This window comes from Bombina bombina, chromosome 4 (genome assembly GCF_027579735.1).
Source record: "Bombina bombina isolate aBomBom1 chromosome 4, aBomBom1.pri, whole genome shotgun sequence".
Classification (NCBI taxonomy): domain Eukaryota; kingdom Metazoa; phylum Chordata; class Amphibia; order Anura; family Bombinatoridae; genus Bombina; species Bombina bombina.
Genome location: NC_069502.1, coordinates 701,578,211 through 701,605,813, shown reverse-complemented (window position 1 = coordinate 701,605,813; position 27,603 = coordinate 701,578,211). Strand labels below are relative to the sequence as shown.

General features: G+C 43.6%; 1 protein-coding gene across 1 annotated transcript in view; it reads left to right on the top strand.

The window, feature by feature from the left end:
• The window catches only part of TRAPPC3L (trafficking protein particle complex subunit 3L), a 244,578-nt gene that overhangs the window by 72,657 nt on the left and 144,318 nt on the right, over positions 1–27,603 (top strand). Inside the window, exon 3 of the mRNA XM_053712190.1 lies at positions 22,109–22,206. Coding sequence (XP_053568165.1) covers positions 22,109–22,206 — 98 coding nt within the window. The remainder of the gene's footprint in view (positions 1–22,108; positions 22,207–27,603) is intronic.

Sequence of the window (27,603 nt, the reverse complement as noted above, 5' to 3'; positions counted from 1 at the left end):
GATACTATGCGGTACCGGTGTGTACTGACGTGTTTCCTATACCTAAAAGGCTTACAGAGATTATTAGCAAGGAGTGGGATAGACCTGGTGTGCCCTTTTCCCCTCCTCCCATATTTAGGAAAATGTTTCCTATAGACGCCACCACACAAGACTTATGGCAGACGGTCCCTAAGGTGGAGGGAGCAGTTTCTACTTTAGCTAAGCGTACCACTATCCCGGTGGAGGATAGTTGTGCCTTTTCAGATCCAATGGATAAGAAATTAGAGGGTTACCTTAAGAAAATGTTTGTTCAACAAGGTTTTATCTTACAGCCCCTTGCATGCATTGCTCCTGTCACTGCTGCGGCGGCATTCTGGTTTGAGTCTCTGGAAGAGGCCATTCGCACAGCTCCATTGGATGAAATTATGAACAAGCTTAAAACACTTAAGCTAGCTAATGCATTTGTTTCTGATGCCGTCGTACATTTAACCAAACTTACGGCTAAGAACTCCGGATTCGCCATCCAAGCGCGCAGAGCGCTATGGCTTAAATCCTGGTCAGCTGACGTGACTTCTAAATCTAAATTGCTTAATATTCCTTTCAAAGGGCAGACCTTATTCGGGCCCGGCTTGAAAGAAATTATAGCTGACATTACGGGAGGTAAGGACCATGCTCTACCTCAGGACAGGGCCAAATCAAAGGCCAAACAGTCTAATTTTCGTGCCTTTCGTAACTTCAAGGCTGGAGCAGCATCAACTTCCTCCGCTCCAAAACAGGAAGGAGCTGTTGCTCGTTACAGGCAGGGCTGGAAAGTTAACCAGTCCTGGAACAAGGGCAAGCAGGCCAAGAAACCTGCTGCTGCCTCCAAGACAGCATGAAGAGAGGGCCCCCTATCCGGAAACGGACCTAGTGGGGGGCAGACTTTCTCTCTTCGCCCAGGCTTGGGCAAGAGATGTCCAGGATCCCTGGGCGTTGGAGATCATATCTCAGGGATATCTCCTGGACTTCAAAACTTCTACTCCACGAGGGAGATTTCATCTTTCAAGGTTATCAGCAAACCAAATAAAGAAAGAGGCGTTTCTACGCTGTGTACAAGACCTTTTACTAATGGGGGTGATCCACCCAGTTCCGCGGACGGAACACGGGCAGGGATTCTATTCAAATCTATTTGTGGTTCCCAAGAAAGAGGGAACCTTCAGACCAATCTTGGACTTAAAAATCCTAAACAAATTTCTAAGAGTTCCATCATTCAAAATGGAAACTATTCGAACCATCCTTCCCATGATCCAAGAGGGTCAGTACATGACCACAGTGGATTTAAAGGATGCCTACCTTCACATACCGATTCACAAGGATCATTATCGGTACCTAAGATTTGCTTTCCTAGACAGGCATTACCAGTTTGTAGCTCTTCCCTTCGGATTAGCTACGGCTCCAAGAATCTTTACAAAAGTTCTGGGCTCACTTCTGGCGGTACTAAGACCGCGAGGCATAGCGGTGACTCCGTACCTAGACGACATTCTGATACAAGCGTCAAGTTTTCAAACTGCCAAGTCTCATACAGAGATAGTTCTGGCATTTCTGAGGTCGCATGGGTGGAAGGTGAACGTGGAAAAGAGTTCTCTATTACCACTTACAAGAGTTCCCTTTCTAGGGACTCTTATAGATTCTGTAGAGATGAAAATTTACCTGACAGAGGCCAGGTTATCAAAACTTCTAAATGCTTGCCGTGTCCTTCATTCCATTCCACACCTGTCAGTAGCTCAGTGCATGGAAGTAATCGGCTTAATGGTAGCGGCAATGGACATAGTACCATTTGCGCGCCTGCATCTCAGACCGCTGCAATTGTGCATGCTAAGTCAGTGGAACGGGGATTACTCAGATTTCTGTGGGTGATGGATCTGATCCAGGCAGACTGGATTCAGAGATTTCTAATTTTAAATTTAAGCTTGAGAACCTCTGCATATTGCTAGGGGAGGTATTAGCGGCTCTGAATGATTGTAACACGGTTGCAATTCCAGAAAAATTATGTAGGTTGGATAGATACTATGCGGTACCGGTGTGTACTGACGTGTTTCCTATACCTAAAAGGCTTACAGAGATTATTAGCAAGGAGTGGGATAGACCTGGTGTGCCCTTTTCCCCTCCTCCCATATTTAGGAAAATGTTTCCTATAGACGCCACCACACGAGACTTATGGCAGACGGTCCCTAAGGTGGAGGGAGCAGTTTCTACTTTAGCTAAGCGTACCACTATCCCGGTGGAGGATAGTTGTGCCTTTTCAGATCCAATGGATAAGAAATTAGAGGGTTACCTTAAGATAATGTTTGTTCAACAAGGTTTTATCTTACAGCCCCTTGCATGCATTGCGCCTGTCACTGCTGCGGCGGCATTCTGGTTTGAGTCTCTGGAAGAGGCCATTCGCACAGCTCCATTGGATGAAATTATGAACAAGCTTAAAACACTTAAGCTAGCTAACGCATTTGTTTCTGATGCCGTCGTACATTTAACCAAACTTACGGCTAAGAACTCCGGATTTGCCATCCAAGCGCGCAGAGCGCTATGGCTTAAATCCTGGTCAGCTGACGTGACTTCTAAATCTAAATTGCTTAATATTCCTTTCAAAGGGCAGACCTTATTCGGGCCCGGCTTGAAAGAAATTATAGCTGACATTACGGGAGGTAAGGGCCATGCTCTACCTCAGGACAGGGCCAAATCAAAGGCCAAACAGTCTAATTTTCGTGCCTTTCGTAACTTCAAGGCTGGAGCAGCATCAACTTCCTCCGCTCCAAAACAGGAAGGAGCTGTTGCTCGTTACAGGCAGGGCTGGAAAGTTAACCAGTCCTGGAACAAGGGCAAGCAGGCCAAGAAACCTGCTGCTGCCTCCAAGACAGCATGAAGAGAGGGCCCCCTATCCGGAAACGGACCTAGTGGGGGGCAGACTTTCTCTCTTCGCCCAGGCTTGGGCAAGAGATGTCCAGGATCCCTGGGCGTTGGAGATCATATCTCAGGGATATCTCCTGGACTTCAAAACTTCTACTCCACGAGGGAGATTTCATCTTTCAAGGTTATCAGCAAACCAAATAAAGAAAGAGGCGTTTCTACGCTGTGTACAAGACCTTTTACTAATGGGGGTGATCCACCCAGTTCCGCGGACGGAACACGGGCAGGGATTCTATTCAAATCTATTTGTGGTTCCCAAGAAAGAGGGAACCTTCAGACCAATCTTGGACTTAAAAATCCTAAACAAATTTCTAAGAGTTCCATCATTCAAAATGGAAACTATTCGAACCATCCTTCCCATGATCCAAGAGGGTCAGTACATGACCACAGTGGATTTAAAGGATTCCTACCTTCACATACCGATTCACAAGGATCATTATCGGTACCTAAGATTTGCTTTCCTAGACAGGCATTACCAGTTTGTAGCTCTTCCCTTCGGATTAGCTACGGCTCCAAGAATCTTTACAAAAGTTCTGGGTTCACTTCTGGCGGTACTAAGACCGCGAGGCATAGCGGTGACTCCGTACCTAGACGACATTCTGATACAAGCGTCAAGTTTTCAAACTGCCAAGTCTCATACAGAGATAGTTCTGGCATTTCTGAGGTCGCATGGGTGGAAGGTGAACGTGGAAAAGAGTTCTCTATTACCACTTACAAGAGTTCCCTTTCTAGGGACTCTTATAGATTCTGTAGAGATGAAAATTTACCTGACAGAGGCCAGGTTATCAAAACTTCTAAATGCTTGCCGTGTCCTTCATTCCATTCCACACCCGTCAGTAGCTCAGTGCATGGAAGTAATCGGCTTAATGGTAGCGGCAATGGACATAGTACCATTTGCGCGCCGGCATCTCAGACCGCTGCAATTGTGCATGCTAAGTCAGTGGAACGGGGATTACTCAGATTTGTCCCCCCTACTAAGTCTGGATCAAGAGACCAGAGATTCTCTTCTATGGTGGCTCTCTCGGCCACATCTGTCCAAGGGGATGACCTTTCGCAGGCCAGATTGGACGATTGTAACAACAGACGCCAGCCTTCTAGGCTGGGGCGCAGTCTGGAACTCCCTGAAAGCTCAGGGATTATGGAATCAGGAGGAGAAACTCCTCCCAATAAATATTCTGGAATTAAGAGCAATATTCAATGCTCTCCTAGCTTGGCCTCAGTTAGCAACTCTGAGGTTCATCAGATTTCAGTCGGACAACATCACGACTGTGGCTTACATCAACCATCAAGGGGGAACCAGAAGTTCCCTAGTGATGTTGGAAGTCTCAAAGATAATTCGCTGGGCAGAGTCTCACTCTTGCCACCTGTCAGCGATTTACATCCCAGGCGTAGAGAACTGGGAGGCGGATTTTCTAAGTCGCCAGACTTTTCATCCGGGGGATGAACTGATTCTTTGCTCAACTGATTCTTCGTTGGGGCAAACCAGATCTGGATCTCATGGCGTCTCGCCAGAACGCCAAGCTTCCTTGTTACTGATCCAGGTCCAGGGACCCGGGAGCGGTGCTGATAGATGCTCTGACAGCCCCTTGGGTCTTCAACATGGCTTATGTGTTTCCACCATTCCCGATGCTTCCTCGTTTGATTGCCAAGATCAAACAGGAGAGAGCTTCGGTGATTCTGATAGCGCCTGCGTGGCCACGCAGGACCTGGTATGCAGACCTAGTGGACATGACGTCCTGTCCACCGTGGTCTCTGCCTCTGAGACAGGACCTTCTAATTCAGGGTCCTTTCAAACATCCAAATCTAATTTCTCTGAGGCTGACTGCATGGAGATTGAACGCTTGATTCTATCAAAGCGTGGCTTCTCGGAGTCGGTTATTGATACCTTAATACAGGCTAGGAAGCCTGTTACCAGAAAAATTTACCATAAGATATGGCGTAAATATTTATATTGGTGCGAATCCAAGAGTTACTCATGGAGTAAGGTTAGGATTCCTAGGATATTGTCTTTTCTACAAGAGGGTTTAGAAAAGGGCTTATCTGCTAGTTCGTTAAAGGGACAGATTTCTGCTCTGTCTATTCTTCTACACAAACGTCTGGCTGAAGTTCCAGACGTTCAGGCTTTTTGTCAGGCTTTAACTAGGATTAAGCCTGTGTTTAAGACTGTTGCTCCGCCGTGGAGCTTAAACTTAGTTCTTAATGTTCTTCAAGGCGTTCCATTTGAACCCCTTCATTCCATTGATATCAAGCTGTTATCCTGGAAAGTTTTGTTTTTGATGGCTATTTCCTCGGCTCAAAGAGTCTCTGAGTTATCTGCCTTACATTGTGATTCTCCTTATCTGATTTTTCATTCAGACAAGGTAGTTCTGCGTACTAAACCTGGGTTCTTACCTAAGGTAGTTACTAACAGGAATATCAATCAAGAGATTGTTGTTCCATCACTGTGTCCTAACCCTTCTTCAAAGAAGGAACAACTTTTGCATAATTTGGACGTAGTCCGTGCCCTGAAGTTTTATTTGCAGGCAACTAAAGATTTTCGTCAAACTTCTTCCCTGTTTGTCGTTTACTCTGGACAGAGAAGAGGTCAAAAGGCTTCGGCTACCTCTCTCTCTTTTTGGCTTCGTAGCATAATACGTTTAGCCTATGAGACTGCTGGACAGCAGCCTCCTGAAAGGATTACAGCTCATTCTACTAGAGTTGTGGCTTCCACCTGGGCCTTTAAAAATGAGGCCTCTGTTGAACAGATTTGCAAGGCTGCGACTTGGTCTTCGCTTCACACCTTTTCAAAATTTTACAAATTTGACACTTTTGCTTCTTCGGAGGCTATTTTTGGGAGAAAGGTACTTCAGGCAGTGGTTCCTTCTGTTTAATGTTCCTGCCTTGTCCCTCCCTTCATCCGTGTACTTTAGCTTTGGTATTGGTATTCCATAAGTAATGGATGACCCGTGGACTGACTACACTTAACAAGAGAAAACATAATTTATGCTTACCTGATAAATTTATTTCTCTTGTAGTGTAGTCAGTCCACGGCCCGCCCTGTCTTTAAGGCAGACCTAAATTTTAATTAAACTCCAGTCACCACTGCACCCTATGGTTTCTCCTTTCTCGTCTGCTTTGGTCGAATGACTGAATATGACATGTGAGGGGAACAGCTATGTAGCAGCTCTGCTGGGTGATCCTCTTGCAGCTTCCTGTTAGGAAGAGATATATTCCATAAGTAATGGATGACCCGTGGACTGACTACACTACAAGAGAAATAAATTTATCAGGTAAGCATAAATTATGTTTTTTTCAAATAACTGCACAAAGCAGTTATAAGGAGTTAAAGGAATAGTCTAGTCAAAATTAAACTTTCATGATTCAGTTAGATCAGGCAATTATAAACAACTTTCTAATTTACTCTTATTATAATTTTCTTCATTCTCTTGTTATCTTTATTTGAAAAAGCAAGAATGTAAGCATAGGAGCTGGCCCATTTTTGGTTCAGCACCTGGGTAGCGCTTGCTGATTGGTATCAAAATGTAGCCACTAATCAGCAAGAGCTACTCAGGTGCTGAACTAAAAATAGGCCGGCTCCTAAGATTACATTCTTGCTTTTTCAAATAAAGATTCCAAGAAAACGAAGAAAAAATTGATAGGAGTAAAATAGAAAGTTGCTTAAAATTGCATGCTGTATCTGAATCACAAAAGTTTTTATTTTTGCCTAGACTATCTCTTTTAAGTGAGGAGATAAAGAGATAGTCTAGTCAAAATTCAACTTTCGGGTGTTGGAAAAAACAGCACTGAGAACTGCCTTTACGTTGAAGTCTATGGGACTGTGTTTTTATTGCAAAATATATGTATATGCTTATATACATATATATTTATGTGTTAATATGTGCATATACACATATAAACACATAAATATATATGGATATATTCATATACTGTACATATATATTTCCTTCTTAATATGAGGAGAGTCCACAGCTTCATCCCTTAATTGTGGGAATACTGAAACTGGCCACCAGGAGGAGACAAAGACACCCCAGCTTAAGGCTTAAATACCTCCCCCACTTCCCTCATCCCCCAGTCATTCTTTGCCTTTCGTCAAAGAAGGTTGGCAGAAAAGTGTCAGAAGATTTCGGAGTAGTTCCTTAGGAAGGGTATCTACCCTTCGGAATGGGACTGGAGTTTTAAGTAGTCTTGTCGGCCTCTCAGTGAGAGCATTGACAAATGTTAGTCTTGAGATGCAGGGAGAGTCTTTCTGCGAACCCATCCAGACTCATATTAACAGCTCCTTAAGCAATCAGTGTTGACGAGTTTCACTGCCTGCTTTTTCACTCCAGTCCATGTCAGGAGCGATGCTACAAGACTGTCAAACTTGAGAGACTGTGTTTCTGTTCAACGGCATAGATTCCTGTAAGATCGTTTCATTTTATACATTTGTGATAACGCAAGAAGACAGGATCACAGTGTGGCTCCTTTTATCTGTATGGAATCAAGGGTTAATATCTCCATAAGGGGATTATTGAACAGGGGGGATTAATTACATAATGTAAATATTGTGTTTATGCTGTGACCTGTGTGAGATGAGGCTCAGGCAGATGTTGGAACGTACAGGTTTTACTTTCATTTTGATTAGCTGCGCAGCCTGTTAGACTTGGCACGCTTTTAGCTGCAGCAGGGGCGCACAACGTGACCGGGTGTGGTCACACTGATCTTCTCTTCTTCCTGACAGTGCGGTTTATCGGAGACAAATCGGTTTCTCTGTTGGGCCTGAGTCATAGGAGGTGGTGAGTGCCCCAGCCATTGGGGGTATAAAGGTGCCGTTTTCTTTTTTTTTTTTTTAATAAATAAGTTTTTATTGGTGAAAAAGATACAAAACCACATAACAAAACAATTATGCTCAGCAAAATAGATAACAGATTGCATTCAAACAGTCAAGGGTTAATTAACATACAAAGAGAATCATGTTACCTAACTCAATGAACAGGTCTATAATGAAATCGTTCATCAGCTGTGTATTCACACGTTTCAGGAGTTATGTATTGGTTTGTCATAGAGAAAATTTCGCTTCTTTTTTATGGGAATTTTAGGCATCGTATGGCCATTTACGCCATACACATTGAGCCTGACTGTGAAGGGAGGTAAAGTATAGAACATATATAGTATGTATGCTTGAAAGTAATACTGGAAGGGGTAGACACCTACCTCTCTTTACAGGGGGGGGGGGAGGTATTGGGGGGGAGGTAGTGGTATCAGAGAGTGGAGGGGGGGAAGGGGCAGAGCAATGAGGGGCACCCCAGGTCTGACATAGTGGGGCGCTTCCTCTAGGGGGGGCAGATAACGTAGTCACAGGGAGGTCGCTAGGTCTGAGGAGACAGGGGACATCATGTAGTTGGTTTTAGGTAAGTCTCCCAAGGTACCCAGATTAGGGGAAAGACATCCGACTGTTTCCTAGTCCGGAAGACATAGTCTTCCATTGATTTAACGTACTGCAGGTAGTCAACAACTGCCTGCCATCTTGGGGGCTGTTGTTTCTTCCAATTCCTGGCGATTAACATCTTGACTGATGTCAGTATGTAGACTAACAGATATCTCTTGTGCCTCGGCAGTTTTTTAACTCCCAAATGTAACAGGGCTAGGCCTGGAGTGTCCGGGGTCGGGAGTTCTAGTACCTTGCAGACCTCACAGGTTTTCGACCAAAGAGGTCGGAGTTTGCTACATGACCACCACACATGGAGCGGGGTACCCATCTCTCCACACCCTCTCCAACATAAGGGTGAGTGCTCAGGGTACAGGGTCCGAAGTTTGGTCGGCACTAAGTGCCATCTGGAGATGATCTTGAAGTAGAGTTCATACATTGTAGCACAATGAAGTGCTGATTTAGTCAACTGTATCGCCTTAGTCCAGTCAAGTGTCGTAAAAGTGAGTCTCAACTCAGCCTCCCAGGAGGCCATATGCCTGGTTTTCACCAGTGTGGGAGGACCCATCAGGGATCGGTAATGGACCGTGAGAGGTTTGCTCAGTTGGAGGTTTGCCCTCCATCTCATCTCCCAGATAGTAGGAGCCCTGAGTTTGTCAACTAGGAATCCCCAAGCCTTCATCAGGGATCTCAGTCTCATAAAGTCGAACTCGAGGGATCTGGGAATAGCGAATTTAGACAACATGTCTTGCGGCAAGAGAAGTTTCTCATTCAGGTAGAAGTCGCTCAAGGAGGTGACCTCTAGGGTTTTCCAGGGGGCAAGCCGAATATTTGGTAGCCCCTGAAGGAGCGACATCAGAGGGTGGATGGGTGAAGGGTGTGGGGCTATCAACTGGTGGTGTCTGAGGCGGAACCAAACCGATTGACATTCTTTGATGAGAAGGTTGGAGATCGGTATCTGTGCAGCCAAGTGTGGTGGAACCCACAGTAGATCTGAGAGGTCGACATAAGCAGGGAGTGAAGCCTGCTCCAGCTCCCGCCATCTGGCAGGGCAGGCCCCCCCGCTGAGACATGCGAAATCATCGCCGCATGGTGGTATAATTGAACGTTGGGTAGTCCCAGCCCACCTCTGTCTATAGGAACCTGAAGTGTGGCCGCGGCCACCCTTGGACGCTTATTGTTCCAAACATAGGCATTGAATGCGGTTTGGAAGCCACGTAATGTCTTTTCCAGGACCGAGATGGGGATACACCGCATAAGGTAGGTTAATTTAGGGAGGATCATCATCTTCAGAGCAGAAATTCTGCCCATCCAGGAGATTTTCTCATATTTTCTAGATTTCAGTCTCATCTCAATCTCCCGTAGAAGAACACTGTAGTTCTCCTGCAATACCGTATTTTTGTTGTGCGACAGAAAGACACCTAAATGTCTGATCCCATCTGTTGACCACCTAAACGAGTAGAGTCGCCTAAGGCGTCTCTGCTCTGATTGCTCGATGTGAATCATGTAGGCCTCTGTTTTAGACACATTGACCTTATAGTTCTAAATGCTACTAAAGGCGTCAATAATCTCGAAGAGATAGGGAAGTGACTCTACTGGGTTGGTGAGGAAGAGAGTGAGATCATCGGCGAAGAGTGCCAATTTCTGAAGCGTGTCGTGTATCCGAAGGCCCTGGACCTCAGGACTTTCTCTGATTGCCTCCGCCAGAGGCTCCATCACCAGCGCGAAGAGGAGCGGGGACAGGGGGCACCCCTGTCTGGTTCCGTTCCTGATCGCAATTTTAGGGGAACAGAAGCCCATTCCCTTAACAACAGCCGTCGGGGAAGCGTAGAGAGCGGCAATAGCTGTGCGAAACGTCGCAGGGATCCCAAAACGTTCTAAAGTGTAAAGCATATAATCCCACCCCACCCTTTTTCTGCGTCCATGGACAGGGTGAGGAGGGGTAGTCCCATATCAGCTGTTTCCACAAATATGTTCAGTAGCCTACGGGTGTTATCCGTACCTTGCCTTCCTTGTATGAATCCCACTTGGTCCAAATGGACCAAAGAGGGTAAGTGTTTTCCAAGCCTAGTCGCAAGGACCTTGGCATAGATTTTCACATCCACATTAATGAGGGAGATGGGCCGATAGCTCTTGCAGAGCGTTGGGTCCTTCCCCTCCTTGGGTATAGTCAAGATATTAGCTTCCAAGAATTCGGGGAGGAAAGCTCCCTCTTCTCTAACCTCATCAAAAAGATGGAGCAGGATAGGGGACAGCACGTGGGTAAGGGTACGATAAAAGAGGCTCGTGAACCCATCCGGACCTGGAGCCTTGTGGGGCTTCAAGGTCAATATAGCTGTTTTGATTTCCTCCAAAGTGAATGGGGCAGTTAAATCCTCGGCTGAGTCTTCTGTTAGGGAGGGAAGGTTTAACTTTGCCAAGAACTGCTGGGCAGCTATTCTGCAGGCTCTGGTTCCCAAGGAGTTGTTATCAAGATTATATAAGGAAGCATAGTAGTCGGCAAATGCCTTCCCTATACTTCTTGGCGAGTGGACTACGCCTGTCGCCGTAGAAATCATGGGGATTCTGGCCTGAACCGCACGATCTCTGAGCTTACGGGCCAACAGCCTGTCAGCCTTGTTCCCCTTGTAAAAATACACCTGTCTGAGTCGAAGTAGGGTTGCCTGGACTCGTAGTTGCTCTCTCTTGGCAATTTCCTCCCTGATAGAGCCAACTTGGTCGCCCATAGTGGGGGTGGGAGAATACTTGTTAGCCAATTCCGCCTGTCTCAGTTCCGCATAGAGCTTAGCAAGGGAAACTTTGTTTTTAGCTTTTAATAATGCGCTTTTTTTTATAAAATGGCCCCTAAGGTAGGCTTTGAGTGCAGCCCACAGGATTCCCTGGGTCGTGTCACCCGTGTCATTATGTCTCAGGAAATCCGAGATTGTCTCCACTAGCTGAGGGATTTCCCCCTCTGTCAAAAGATGGTCAGGTAGCTTCCAAGAGGGCCTGGAGTCCGGGGGGCGCAAGGTGGAGCACCCAGCACTGACAAGGTCATGGTCCGACCAGGGGCATGGTCTAATTCGTGGGACACAGAATTGATCCAAGGTCCAGGAATCGCACAAGAGGTAGTCGATCCTGGAGTAGGAGTTATGGGGTTTGGAGAAATGGGTGTAGTCTCTTTCTGTCGGTGCAAGGCAGCGCCAGATGTCATATAGGCCATGTTGGTACATAAGTTTGCGCAGCGCATTTGACTGGGTGTTAAGGTTTCGGTCAGGGGGGCAAGCTTTTGGAGTTTTTTTATCTAAGGCAGGATCCCAGACCAAATTGAGGTTGCCCCCTATCAGTAGGTGTCCCCTCTTAACTTCTCCCAGTCTCCCTAGAAACTGTCTCAAAAAAGGGATCTGTTTGGCGTTTGGGGCGTAGATAGAGACTAGGGTGTAAAGGATTCCGTTTAGTGTGCAGATTAAGATCAAATATCTACCCTCCGGGTCACGATCTACATATTCCACACTGCAACAGATATCTCTGTGAATCAAAATTGCTACCCCTCTCTTTTTCTCTGAGAAGGAAGCGGTTTTGCATATGGGGTAGTGTATTGGGCTGCGAAATGGCTTGGATTTGGAGTCCCAATGGGTCTCCTGGAGGAACACTATATGTAATTTGTGGGCGTTGAGATAATTAGATAGAAGGCTACGTTTAGTGGGGGAGTTTAAGCCCTGGACATTAAGAGTAGCTATAGTTGTGGGTGCCATTGGGTTAGAAGACTCTATGTCACTAGTTGAGTAAACCCAGCGGAAGTGGGGAGTTTGTCTGTGGGGGCAAGGAGGGGGGGACGCAAAGGAGGGAGAGGTAAAGCTGTCTGCTCTCGACTAAGTATTTAGGGTTGTTAAAAACTGTCAGGAAATATATCGATGTGTATACTACACTATCGCTATGAGTGCTCTTACTAGAAAATGTAAGAGATCACAACTATCAAGGTGGGGGGAGGCCAGCATGTAGAGCCTGGCCCCAGTCAGTCATTCTGTGGCATGTGTCAGGTGGCCCTTAAGAGGAAGTTTCTCCAGGCAGGGCCCTGTGTATCATTTCGCATATGGTGTGCGGTAGGTCGTACATGACAAATACACAGCTTAACATGAACAAAACATTAACACGTCTCAGCTAGGGTGAACATAGCATAAGTAATTGAGCATTGTCATAAACTATTAGATATCAACTGGAACAGACAATAGTATTAGCAAAAATATTAAATAGACTATTCTTATAGTACAGCTCTCTACTAAAAAGAGTATTCACTGGCAACCAACATTAGTAATATGGTAACTATTCCCACGGTATAGACTTTTCAACAGAACATTGTCTGAAAGTGGTGTAACATAGTTACCCGAGGAAGGATTTGTACAGTCAAGGTGAATCCCTACATCTAGGAAACTGGCGGAGTAGCCGCCCTTATAGCTAACTGTGGTGGCTAATCTATTCTACAAACAAGTCTCTCGACTCTATGCAATATAAACACACATTCCATAACCATAATAACAATGTTAGAACGTATTAACACTTATGTATCCCTCTGTGATGATAAGAGAACAAATATTAAAAGGGGAGGGGGAGTAGTTTAGGTGGAACCTCAGAACAGTAGGGACTGAAAACATCCATGCTAGGTCCTTTAGGAAACAGTAACGAAGCAAATCCCAAAAGGTACACCTGGTACCCTAAGGGAGAGCAGGGGGCCTCATTACCCCATGGTTAGCGTGGGGTGTTGAGAGAGGAGAAGTCATGTTGTGTCTGGAACTGTAGTGGCACTGCCAGGGGGCGCGTGCTTTTCAGCGTACTGTGGTGGTTTCTTCTGAGGGTTTCCCACTCTTTGAGGGAGAGGCCGCCACTCTGGGGCCGAGGCCCTCAATCCCCTGTTTGGATCCTTAGGTATCTGAGAGTCAGGCGGATCTGGCGGTAAAAGGTCCCATTTTTGCATGAGTTCTCTAGCCTGTTGTGGGGAGGAGACTGTGTATTGATGGCCTTCTTTGGTGATATGCAACTTGACGGGGAACCCCCAACGGTATTTGATGGCTTTATCTCTCATCAGTCTGGTATAGGGTTGGTAATAGCGCCGCAACTGGAGGGTGTGTGGTGAGAGATCTTGGTAGACCTGTACCTCAGAGTATTGGCCCGGAAGGGTTCTGCCTCCCGCTAGAGCTCGTAGGAGTTTGTCTCTGAAGGTGTAATAGTGTAAGCGGACTATAACATCCCGAGGCTTATCACCTTCACTGGATCTGGGTCTCAGCGCTCTGTGCACCCGATCCATCAACATCTCTTGACCTTCTTCTGGGCCCAATATCGCAGCAAACATCTCTCTGAGGTATTTTTCTAGATCCTGTGGGGAGACAGTCTCAGGGATACCTTTCACCCGGATATTGTTGCGCCGGGTGCGGTCTTCTAGGTCTGCCAATTTGACTTCAAGATCCGTAATTTGCTCAGCTAAGCATTGAGAGTACCCTAGAAGGTTGGAATGGTCTATCATCAGATCCTCCTGTTTGCGCTCTATTATGTCTGTGCGCTCACCTATGGTGGCTATGTCGCGCTTTAGATCCGCATGGCTCTTTTCAAATTTCTTAGTTAGAGAGTCATGATGCGAGGCCAGAAGTGCTGTGATAGAGTCCATAATATTGTTATTGACCTCCTTTTCAGCACGCAGTGACCGTCCCACAGCCTGGGTCAAAGTAGACTCACCGGTGGTCTCAGCTGAGCTACTAGCATCTGAAAGTTCTTCATCTGAGGCAGCCCGAGATCTGGAGTGGGGGTTGCTGAAATGATCCACCACTGTACGCTTGGGGGTATTCAAGGGTTTCTGTTTCCTTTTGAATGTTTGAGGCATTTTGTTGACCTGCATGGGTTTTCAGTAAAAATTGCGGGCACGTGACAACACTATAATGATCAGCTGTTCTCTGGCTGACTGGGGCCTTGGCATAGAAAAGTAACCTACATATCTTTAGAGTACATCTCAGTAAGGAGAAATGGTTAAACTTAGGATAGCTGGGTGAGCTATCTACTGGCCACCAGGGCCCCCTCTCGACTCAGGGATAGGGGATACGACTCTAAGGAAGGGAAAAGGGGAAGTGACCAGCCTAGACAGGCTAGGCCGGAAAGGGTGAGTCTTGAGGGGTCACGGTCTCAAAAAAACAGTAACAAGGCAACTGTAATAAGCAATGCAACAGTGGTGGGAGCCTGTCAGAAAATAAAGGTGGTTAGACTGACAGTGGTGATGCAGTTATAATGGGCCCCCTAAGAGCACACTGGGTATGTTAGGTTGACAACAGTATTTATATAAACTCTTTAAACAATACCTGTGGAATACCTGACTAGGGCTGTCAGCGCTGTTGAGGGGAAGCAATTGTTGTTAGACAAGAAACAAGTAGCAAATAAACATCACACTACACTTCGTGCCTAGTGCTCGAAGACAATAACGCTGACGCAGCAGCTTCAGTAAAGACAATTGACTGTTATTAAATTGAGCTATGCATACACCTCTAGCAAAAAGGATTGTCTCTGTTAGTCTCTCCTTTTGTTGTGGGTTCAAGACCTCTGCAGCTACCTAATGACAGGGTAGACAGCACAGTCCACTCTTGGTTGAGTGTGAAAGCTTACTCCAACAGCAGAGTAGAGGTTTAGACCTGGAGCCTTTAATATAAAGTAGCACTGTGAAGAGGCCCCAGATCAGCACTTAAATAATGTAACTTTTCAGATAGTCCCCAGTAGAGACAATTATGCCAACTTTTTGCAAAATTTTATTGTAGGCCTTGTAGTTGGGCATCCAGTGCACCTTGCGAGAGAGTGTCCCCCCCAACAGTCCCTGCCGTGGGTAGGCGCTGCAATGGCTGACAAGCCCGCCAATGTGTTAGGTAGGTGAATTTCCCCTGTTTCAGGAAAGATGGGTTTAGACCTTGTTATAGTACCCCTAGAAAGGGGAGAGGGTATGAGCAAATAATCCAGAAATCTCAGTGGCTTGGGGGTTCACCTATATGTGTCTGTATTGAACAAAAGGCCCGTAGAATATTCTTTAAATGTGCTCCATATAATATTTGTCCTCCGCAGGACTTAGAGCAATGAAGCAGGGTGTTACATGTGAAAATTGTGAGAGGGACACAGTCTAGCTCTAACAATAGTTTTTCAAATGCCCCCAACACTGCAGCATAGAAAAGTACTTATCAATTTTGCTAAGTGGCCAGCCAGGGTCTTGTGGAAAACACCGGTGTCCGGAGTAAGTGTTAGAGGAGCCAGAGAAACTGAGAAAGTCTTACCCGGTCTGTAGGAGAGAATGCTGCGGCAGGGATTCAAGCCGGTGTCAGATGCAGGGTCAGTGGAAATTACCTCCTCTCTGAATTGTCGTCGCTCCTAAATTTGCGGAAAGACAGAGGGCCCCAAGGCCCAAAATGGCGGATGTTTGCGCCTTTTCTCTTGAAGTGGGCAGCGGTGGATATCGTCCAAAATAAGTCTCCTGATCCACTAGAGACAACTGATTCGACCGGGTTCCCGGGACCGGGCACTGTGCAGGGAGCGGTGGAAGGTAAGCGAGCCTCCTATTGCGATCACCCCGCCAGAATCCTGGAGGCCTCTGGATACACCGGAATAGATTGTTTCTCAGGGACAGCAGGTATCGGCTGCGTTGCGCTTCGGAGCGGATCCCCGGCCCTCCGGAGCGTGTATAATTGGCGGTTACTGGTAGCAGGTGAGGTTCGTCGGTCTGTGGTATTTAGGCACTCCGGAGCGGAGCCCCGGCCCTCCGGAGTAGCAGAGCAACAACAGCCACGGGAAGGAGTAGCTCACCTCCTCTGGAATAGCGGTAGGATCAGGCAGGCTCTATAGAGAGGTCTGTGCTTGCTTTGGTGTTAAGTAGGTGGCCCGGGGCAGATCACTATCCGTTTTCTTTTTTTATTGTCCATTTATAAGCGCAAGTTATGGAGGAGTTATGATACGTTAGAGGGAGCTCCCTCTTTACCGAAATCCAATGCCTGTCTATATTGTGAGGAGGCCACGGTATATCCGCCTGCTCAATTATGTTCCACATGCCTTGATAAAGTAATTTTATCAAAGAAAACTAATATGTTTGGTACTACTGAGCCATCCAACACTGAGGAGTCTCCATCCCATGAGGTGTGCACCCTACAGTCATCTCCAATTACACATGCAGCTTCCCGTAGCATTCCTAATCCTCCATCTGGAGGGGCCCTTTTACCACCAGACTTTACTGAGCAGTTACAAACGGCAGTGTCTGCGGCCTTCAGTGCCTTACCTCACCCTGCTAAGCGCAAACGAAAGGTCAAATAATATATCCTTCTCAGGGGTCATCTACTAGTTTACTGGATTTATCTGATACTAGATTATCCACTGATGAAGACACCTCTGATACTTCAGAGGATGCTCTTTCTGGGTTGGATTCTGCTGCCTCTAAGCCTCCAGCCGCAGAGGAACCAGATTTTCGATTTAGGTTTGAACACTTAAGCTTTCTGCTAAAGGAAGTTTTGGCTACTTTGGAGGTTCCAGAAATTAAATTACATGAGGAACCTTGTATTCCTAAATTACATAAGGCCTACGAGCACAGGGTTGTACCACAGACTTTTCCAGTTCCCATTAAGATGGCGAACATTATTAAGAACGAATGGGAAAGACTTGGCTCTTCTTTTTCCCCTTCTTCTTTTAAGAAGTTGTTCCCGGTTCCGGATTCTCAATTAGAATTGTGGGGTTCCGTCCCTAAGGTGGATGGCACAATCTCCACTCTGGCTAAACACACTACTATCACGCTTGAGGATAGTTTGTCGTTTAAGGAGCCCATGGATAAGAAGCTGGAAACTCTATTAAGAAAAATGTATCAGCCTACGGGATATTAGTAGTGGCTACCTACTGGTGCGACTCCCTATCTGAGTTGATCGAGGTGGAGGGTCCCCTCAACGAGATCCAGGAAAGAATTAAGGCCTTAAAGGGGCAGTCAAGTCCAAAAAAAACTTTCATGATTTAAATAGGGAATGTAATTTTAAACAACTTTCCAATTTACTTTTATCACCAATTTAGCTTTGTTCTCTTGGTATCCTTAGTTGAAAGCTAATTCTAGGAGGTTCATATGCTAATTTCTTAGACCTTGAAGACTGTCTCTAATCTGAATGCATTTTGACCACTAGAGGGCATTAGTTCATGTGTTTCATATAGATAACATTGAGCTCATGCACGTGAAGTTACCCTGGAGTGAGCACTGATTGGCTAAAATGCAAGTCTGTCAGAAGAACAGAAATAAGGGGGCAGTCTGCAGAGGCTTAGATACAAGATAATCACAGAGGTAAAAAGTGTATTTATATAACTATGTTGTTTATGCAAAACTGGGGAATGGGTAATAAAGGGATTATCTTTCTTTTTAAACAACAAAAATTCTGGTGTTGACTGTCCCTTTAAGGGTAGCTAATTTGTTTATTTGTGACGCAAATATGCAGATTATTCGACTGAATGCCAAGGCTTCAGGTTTTTCTGTCCTAGGGCACTTTGGCTGAAGTCTTGGTCTGCGGACAAGACTTCAAAATCTAGACTCCTTTCCCTCCCATTTAAGAGAGATTCTTTTTGGTCCAGGCTTGGACTCAATCATCACGGTTACTGGAGACAAGGGTGCCTTTTTACTGCAGGATAAGAAGATAAAACCTAAGGGACAAAGTCCTAATTTTCGTTCCTTTCGTTCGGATAAATCCAAACGTCAGCAACCCTCTGCAAAGCCTGAGCAGTCCAAGGGAACTTGGAAGCTGACTCAGTCCTAGAATAAATCAAAACGGAACAAGAAGCCCGTCGAGTCAGTTGGCATGAAGGGGCAGCCCCCGATCCAGCTCAGGATCTGGTAGGGGGCAGACTGTCACTCTTTTCAGAAGCTTGGTTTGGGAACGTGCAAGACCCGTGGGTCCTGGAAGTCATCGCTCAGGGATACAGGAGTCTCATCCTCCCAGGGGCAGATTACTCTTATGAAACCTGTCTTCAAGACCAGAAAAGAGGTAAGCTTTTCTAGGGTGCATGAGGGATCTCTCCTCCATGGGGGTTATTGTACCAGTACCGCCAGCAGAGAGAGGTCTGGGTTACTACTCAAACCTCTTTGCGGTCCCAAAGAAGGAGGGTACTTTTCGCCAGATTCTGGACCTAAAGTGTTTGAACAAATTCCTATCTGTCCCCTTGTTCAAGATGGAGACAATAAGGTCCATTCTTCCCTTAGTTCAGGAAGGACAGTTCATGACCATGATAGACCTGAAGGATGCCTACCTACAACCGGTCGAGAGAATCGCTCTCCTGGTGCCTCTGTCCAGATCACCTATCCCAAGGGACATCCTTCTTGAGACCATCCTGGGAGATTGTGACTACGGACGCAAGTCTCACAGGATGGGGAGCTGTTTGGGGTGCCAGGAAGGCACAGGGCCTGTGGACTCAAGAGGAATCCTTCCTCCCTATCAACATTCTGGAACTTCGAGCAATATTCAATGCTCTGAAGGCTTGGCCTCTTGTGGGTGCGTCCCAGTTTATCAGATTCCAATCAGACAACATAACCTCGGTGGCTTACTTTAAACATCAGGGGGGGACATGAAGCTACCGAGCAATGAGGGAAGTATCTCGGATTCTGGAGTTGGCAGAGGCCCACAGCTGCTCGCTGTCAGTGATCCACATTCTGGGTGTGGACAACTGGGAAGCAGATTTCCTCAGCAGAAAATCCTTTCATCCAGGGGAATGGTCTCTCCATCCCGAGGTGTTTGCAGATATTTGCAACAGATGGGGGACGCCGGAGATAGATCTCATGGCGTCCCGTCTCAATTCCAAGCTCCCCAGATATGGGTCGCAGTCCAGGGATCCTCATGTGGAGCTAATAGATGCATTAGCAGTGCCTTGGAGGTTCAGTCTGATCTACATTTTTCTGCTGTTACTACTTCTCCCTCGTGTAGTGGCCGGCATCAAGCAGGAGCATGTATCAGTGATTCTAATTGCTCCATCATGGTCGTGGAGGATGTGGTTCGCGGACCTGGTGGGGATGTCATCATCTCCTCCATGGAGGTTACCTTGTCGCAGGGATCTGCTGGAGCAAGGCCCCTTTGTTCATCAAAATCTAGATTCACTGAGGCTGACTGTGTGGAGATTGAATGCTTAGTCCTAGCCAAAAGAGGTTTCTCTGAGAGAATTATTGATACTCTCATTCAGGCGCGTAAGCCAGTCACTCGTCGCATCTATCATAAGGTGTGGAGGACCTACTTATTCTGGTGTGAAGAAAGAGGATTTCCCTGTCATAAGGTCAGGGTCTTTAGGATTATTTCCTTTCTCCAGGATGGTCTGGAGAAGGGCCTTTCTGCTTGCTCTCTTAAGGGACAGATGATGGCCCTATCTGTTTTATTGCACAAGAGGGTCACTGACCTTCCTGATGTCCAGTCTTTTGTTCAGGCTCTGACTAGAATCAGGCCGGTGTTTAGATCTAGCGCTCCTCTTTGGAGTTTAAATCTTGTTCTTAAAGTTTTGCAGAAGGCTTCTTTTGAGCCTATGCATGTAGTTGATATTAAATTACTGTCTTGGAAGGTTATTTTTCTACTGGCTATTGCTTCGGCACGCAGAGTATCTGGGATGGCTGCCTTGCATTGTGACCCCCCTTACCTAGTATTCCATGCTGATAAGGCTGTTCTTCGTACTGGGGTAGGTTTTCTTCCTAAGGTTGTTTCTGATCAAAACATCAATCAAAAGATTGTGGTTTCTTCCTTGTGTCCTAATCCTTCTTCCTCGAAGGAGCGGTTACTTCATAATTTGGATGTGGTTCGGGCCTTGAAGTTCTATCTCCAAGCTACGATGGAGTTTGACAGACTTCTTCTTTGTTTGTTGTCTATTCTAGGAAGCATAGGGGACAGAAGGCCTTGTCCGCTTCCTTATCTTGTTGGTTGAGGAGCATTATTCGCTTAGCTTATGAGACAGCGGGACATAAGCCTCCTCAGAGAATTAAGGTTCATTCAACTCGAGCTGTGGCTTCCTCTTGGGCTTTCAAAAATGAGGCCTCTATGGATCAGATTTGTAGGGCGGCTACCTGGTCCTCCTTACATACCTTTTCAAAATTTTACAAGTTTGACGTTTTTGCTTCGGCTGAAGCAGCTTTTGGGAGAAAGGTTTTGCAGGCTTTGGTACCCTCAGAATAGGGTCCGCCTCTCTTTTTACCCTCCCATTTCATTCAGTGTCCTCTAGAGCTTGGGTATATGTTTTCCACAAGTAAGGAATGAAGCCATGGACTCTCCTCATATAAAGAAGGAAAACATAAATTATGCTTACCAGATAATTTCCTTTCCTTCTGTATGAGGAGAGTCCACGGCCCCGTCCGTATTCTCTGTTGGGCGAACCTAAAAATTTTTTTTGTTCTTCTGGCACCATTTATACCCTGATATTTCTCCTACTGTTCCTTGTTTCCTCAAGGAACCTCTAGGTTCTTTGCAATGTCTGATGGCATCAGAACGAGGCTCCCATTGGAGCCTATGGAAGTGCTCTCTCGTGATTGCAAAGCTTACAGACAATGCAAATGCGAGGTTACGTTTGCTTTGCGCTCAACTTGTAATACCATCACACATTTGTGTGCGCATGTATTACTGAGTGGAGTGCAAATATCTTCAAATCTCAAAAAGAGAAATAGAAGCAAAGAATTATAGCAAATTGTATATACAAGGGATTAAATCTTCCATAAACAGATACTGGTACTCTTAGCTCAAAGTATAAAGCTCAATAGAAAATCCTCTTAGGAATCCGAATCTTTCCATGCAACATTTATTAAAACAGATTTAAAACCAAATTCATCAGGGAACATGTAGCCACTATTTTGGGGTGAAAACCAGTAACGTGACTATTCCAACTCTGTCCTCAATGGGAACACACAATACAACAGCAATTAAAACAGCTTTGGTACGTAATTATAGAGTTCCTTACATGTTCTAATTGTTTTCCAAGTCCAATCTCTTATTCATGGCTTTCTCCCCTCCAGCAATCCAACACGGTTTCACCGCAGTCAGTGGCTGTTTCAAGGATCCTCTATTGAGGACAGAATTTGCATAGTCACGTTACTGGTTTTCACCAGAAAATAGTGGCTGCATGTTACCTGATATATTTGGTTTTACATCGGTTTTAATAAATATTGTATGGAAAGGTCCTGATTCCTGAGAGGATTATCTCTTGAGCTTTTTACTTTGAGCTAAGCGTAGCTCAGACAAGTGTGAGTACCAGTATGTGTTTATGGAAGATTTGATCCCTTGTATACACAATTGTGCTATAATTCTTTGTTTCTATTTCTCTCTTTGAGGATTGAATATTCTAATGAACTGAATAAAAGGTTGCATTGAACCCAATTTAAGTTTATATTGGTTTGATAATTTTATATTTTGTGCACTGTGTGTAATATTTCAAGACTATTTTGTATCAATAGGGATTTAATTTCCCTTTGTGTTTTTATTCGCAGTAGGTGTGCCACAACTGTTTTATTATTGACTAAAAGAATATTAGTTTATCTATTGAATCAGGTTCACTAAAAAACAGAAATTGTTTACTTGTCCTACTGGAAAGGCCTTCTCAGTGTCTGTTGAATCAAACGGATTTTTTTTTTTTTCATTTTAATGAAAATTTGTAGAGCATGAGATATTTTCTATTAATCTAAATATTTCTAAATTAAACAGCATTACAGATGTGCTCTTTACCTCTGCTTTGATGTCATATGGACCATGTGTTGAAATGAAACATTTTATACTGTTCACATATTTTTTTGTTGTCGCTTGATTTCAGAATAGAGAGCTCTTTGTTCTCACCTATGGCGCATTGGTCGCTCAGCTTTGTAAAGACTACGAAAGTGACGATGAAGTCAACAAGTGCCTGGACACAATGTAAGTGCGTACTGTTTTTTTTTCCAACACTATTATTCAATATGTATGGCCTTATCCTTATTCTAGCTTGATAAATGACACAAAATACATATTTAACAGCATTATTCCTTGTTACTTTCCAGGCTGTTTACTTTTCTAACCGTCCCTTTAGGAAATGAGTTATTTAAAATCACTATAAGTATTAATAATGTATGAAAGGATTCTATTATGATAAAATGTTTAGTTATTTTACATTAAAGGGGCACTAAACCCCAATTTTTTCTTTCATGATTCAGATAGAGAATATAATTTTAAACAACATTCCAAATTACTTCTATTATCTAATTTGGTTCATTCTTTAGGTATCCTTTGTTGAAGAAATAGCAATGCACACGGGTGAGCAAATCACACGAGGCATGTATGTGCAGCCACCAATCAGCAGTTACTGAGCCTATCTAGATATGCTTTTCAGCAAAGGATAGCAAGAGAATGAAGCAAATTAGATAATAGAAGTAAATTAGAAAGTTGTTTAAAATTGTATTCTCTTTCTAAATCATGAAATAAAAAATTGGGGTTTCATATGCCTTTAGTTGTTGAAATAGTTATGTTTGTTGATGGATACTGATCTGTTTTGCCCGTATTGGATCGTAAAAAAGCGTTATCTCACAGCCTTACAGGAACCCAAAAAATTTCCTTTGTGATTTACACAGAGCATACAATTTAAAAACAGTTTCCAGTTTGCTTTTATTAAAAAATGTGCTTTGTTCCCATGGTATTTTTAGAAGAAGAGATACATAAGTAAGTCTCTGGGGCACTACATGGCAGGAAATAGTGCTGCTGTCTCTTGCAAATGGCTATAAGTCTTGCAAAACTGCTTCCATTTAGTGCTCCAGGAACATGCACACTCCTAAGCTTACCTCCCTGCTTTTCAATAAAATACCAAAAGAATTAAGAACATTTGCTTATAGAGGAAAAATTAGAAAGTTTTTTAAAATGTTGTGGTCTATCTTAAAGGGACATGAAACCCAATTTTTTTTCTTTCATGATTTAGAAAGAACATGCAAATTTAAACAACTTTCTAATATACTTCTATTATCTAATTTGCTTCATTCTCTTGATATCCTTTGCTGAAAAGCATATCAAGATAGGCTTAGTACCTGCTGATTGGTGGCTGCACATAGAAGCCTCATGTGATTGGCTCACCCATGTGCATCACTATTTCGTAAACAAATTATATCTAAAGAATGAAGCAAATTAGATAATAGAAGTAAATTAGAAAATTGTTTAAAATTGCATGCTCTTTCTAAATCATGAAAGAAAAAAAATTGGGTTTCATGTCCCTTTAATCATGAAAAAAAGTGGGGTTTGATGTCCCTTTAACTACTGGACAAAGAAAATAGTTTGTTGGGTTGCAGTTCTTTCTATAAACTAAAGCTTGGTTCAGTTGTATAAGCACATGAGAATGTGCAAGCTTGTCAACTACTCACAGGTTATGCAGTAGAATGGAATTAGACTTGGAGATACAGTCTCTACGTTTTGTCATACAAGACTCTGCTTTATTCTGCTGCCTAGTGTACATTATGTGACAGGTATTCATACTTCCAAGTATAGTTATATTCTTTCTTTTTTTTATATATATATTTCTTTATTCATTTTCAAATGCAATACAAACATCAAAAAAGAAACGTGTAGATACAATGACATTGTTATCTTGCTTGCTTCACATGCAAGGTCTGATAATGCAAGTTGTAAGAAAGAAAGAAAGAGAAATGCTTTCATCAGTCCCTGTGCGACCTGTTGATAAGTGAGTGAATGCATACAAATGCTTGTAATTATTAAAAATAAAGTAATGTTGAGTCACATACCCAAGACAAGATATTATGTTTACTTGTATTGGTGTCGAACAAAAACAATGATATGAATATAAGTATTTTGTGCACTATCTTAAGAGGTTTAAAAGGAGGGAGAAGTTTGTGAGTTCATTTAGTTATTTAAGAGGTGAAGTGAAAGAAAAAAAGGGGGGGGTGATTGGGGTACGAAGGGAAAGAAGTATAGTTATATTTTAAAGCCTATGCCAGGTGTGTAAATAAATATTGTTATGCATTTTAGGATATTCCTACATGAATGTAATCAAAATGGCTGAACTGATGATTAAACACTTTCTCTCATACCTCACAACATTATGATGTCCCAACTGGGCACACTCTAGAGGTGGTAACTATAAGTGGTGGGATAGAACAAAAAAAATGCACTGAATTTACTAAACAAAGAAAAGTAAAAACGTTCATCAGCAACACATTATTTACAAATATTATGATGACAAAATAAATCACTAGCACAAAGAAATTAGAGCACCTCAGTAAAATGTGATTTTTGATGAAAAGCACTTAAAGGGACATGAAATCCAATTTTGTTTCATGATTTAGATAAAGTGCACAATTTTAAAAAAAAAACAACTTTCCATTTTACTTCTATTATCAAATTTGTTTTGTTTTTCTGGTAATCTATGTTTAAAAAACAGGTAGGTAGGCACAGGAGAATGCATGTGTCTGGAATAGTATGTGGCAACATTTTTGCAAGAATGCTTTCCGCATTAATATACATTGTGAAAACACTGTTGCCATCTAGGGCTCAAATGCATTGTTAGAAAATTGCTGTCATATAGGTCTACAGACATGTGCATGCTACCTACCTAGGTATTCTCTTCAGCAAATAATTGCATTTGAATGAAGCATATTTTGTAATACAAGTAAATTGGAAACGTTTTTAAATTGCATACTCTGTCTGAATTATGAAAGAACATTTCTGAGTTTTATGATCCTTTAATCCCTTTGATGCTTAAATCAAGAATGGGTCATTATGCAAAAGTTCTGCCTGTGAGCTCATGATGGCCCATTCTTGTCATTAAGGGGAATCACTGATCACAGCACCGGATCAGCAATTCCCATTAACTGCATGCCCGATCATTGGTTGTAAAGTGGGCAGCACTCCCAGAGCCACATGGGAGAGCCAGTGATGTCACAATGAATGTGTGTGGTGACATCACAGACAGGTCGAGAGCACAAAGATAAGAGAATTGCCTTATCTTTTAAATAGTAGCAGTCTTGGAAAGCCACAAACATCCAGATCTATGTAATAATGTAAAAAGCACAACACATGGGGTTTTGCTGGGAATGGGAGCTTTTAAGCTCAATAAAAAAAATGTTATGTCTATAGACACCTATCTAGAAAAACATATGAAATCTGTCTGTATAGCCAGGTGATTACTGTGGGAACAGTGAATACCTTGCAAGAAAAAAATAAATTCTGCTTAGCAAATAAATTGTTTTCTTTCAGGATGATAAAAATCCATAGGGATTCATAACAATACTAGGAGGAGGCCAAGAACCCACACAAGAGCTTTAATCCCTTCCACCTCCCATCTCTTCTCAATTTAACATATAGCTGAGCAGAGAAAAGAAAACAGATAGGTAGAAAAGACAAAAGCAGGGTCTACAGAGGTGCAAATTAGAACTGTCACCCAAAAATTTGAAATACGTGGGGCCTATGGACTATCATTATCCCAAAAGAAAAGTATTGATCAGTTAAGCATACATTTTGCTTTCTTTCGTATGATGGTGATAGTCCATAGGAATCCATGACATGTGCGATTTAATACCCAAGCTGAGAGTCCATTGAAAGGCAAGGGTGGGACAAAATAAGGCAGTTCCTATTTATCTGCACCTGAAGGAATTTCCTTCCAAAAGCCACTTCCGAAAAAGAAAAATATAAAAACAGAAAAGTTTGCTCCAAGGATGCATCATTTATGACAGCCCAGGAATTATCAACTGATCCTTAAAGGGAAAATAGCTGAAATATGCTTTAAATGAGACAACCCTGCCACCATGTAAGTTCTGAGAATTACATAATTGAGTTAAGAGCTAAGGTTACCGCAGTAGCCTTCTTGCTAGTACGGGAGCCAAAATAGAGACTAAATAAACTGAACTTTGTTTGGAATCCTTAGTAACTTAAAGATAAAACATAATGCTTTGGAAGGATCTAATGAAGGAACCAAACCATTTCCTGGTTGAAATTTTCTGCAGAAGCAATTTTGGAAGTAAATAATTCTGGGTAAGAAAAACAACTTTATCCTATGCAATCCAGAAAAAAGTAGATGCATAGGAAAGCAAATAATTCATAAATGCTTCTAGCTGAAGATATGGATAAAATAAAGAACCTCCAGGAAAAAAAGTGTAAAATCTATGCTGAGAATAGGTTCTAAGGAGGACCTTGGTGAACAGAAGAACTAAATAAAATTCCATGGAGGAACAATATGTCTGACAACTGGCCTAATTTTCTCCAAATCTTGAACAAAGATATTCTTATAAAAAGAACTGATAAAGCCAAAAGTTGTAATTTCAATGAAATAACTATCAATCCCTTGTCAATACAGCCTAGCAGAAACTGAAGAATCCTAGGGATCCGAAAGAAATGCCAGGAAAACCCTCTGAAGAGCACCACACAAAGACACATTCTAAATCTTGTGAAAAAAATTCCTTGGAAAACTGATTTCCCAGTCTGCAAAAGAGAGACAATAAACCAATTTGAGAAAACTCTATGCCTCAGAATAAGGCATTAATCTCCACACTCCACATTGGAAGGAAAAAAGGGCCCTGAGACAAGAGATCTTAAAAATAAGCCCAAGGACTACCTAAAGATATACAAAACTGTCCCAGCCTACACTGGAATCGAAACCAGAACCAGGGCCGGATTTACCATTAGGCAGAGTAGGCATGTGCCTACAGGAGCCTTCCATAGAGGGGCGCCTGTCTCTCTGCTCCATATGCCTTTTCTGCACACCTCTGGGGCCCTGCCCTCACTCACCATAGTAGATAATAACTTTGCTCTAAACAAAGATGGCCGCCACGTTGGCTGGTCCAGTCCATTTCTCCAGTGAATGCGGACAGAGCAGCCAGAGCGGTCTGAGGGTGTGTGGGGGTTGGTTCTTTTATGGGGAGTGACAGTGAATGACTATTTGTGCGCTATTACAGAGCACTCTGAGTGCATGGTGGGCATATATCAGCTGCTGCAGCAGCAGCGGCTGTCAAAATCAAAATGATAGATTGTACAGTCAGAGGGCAGTCTTTCATATAAAATACCATAGGTATGAATATTATTGCTAAAATGCAACATGCCAGGGCTGTTGCACAGGATAAACACACTTTAAAAAAACAACTGACCCTTGGTTGATTGTGCAGGGTTGGTCAGCAAAGTTTCTTAATGAAGCCCCAGGCTAGACAACCTGCACTTTTCTTGTATAAATCATATTAAAACAAATACTGTTCTTACTAGAATCTCATCGTACTGGGCAAATACTGTCTGGAGTGTTTTGTTATAGATCATGGACTGCCTTTAATGTGGCAAAATTAGCAGCTGCTG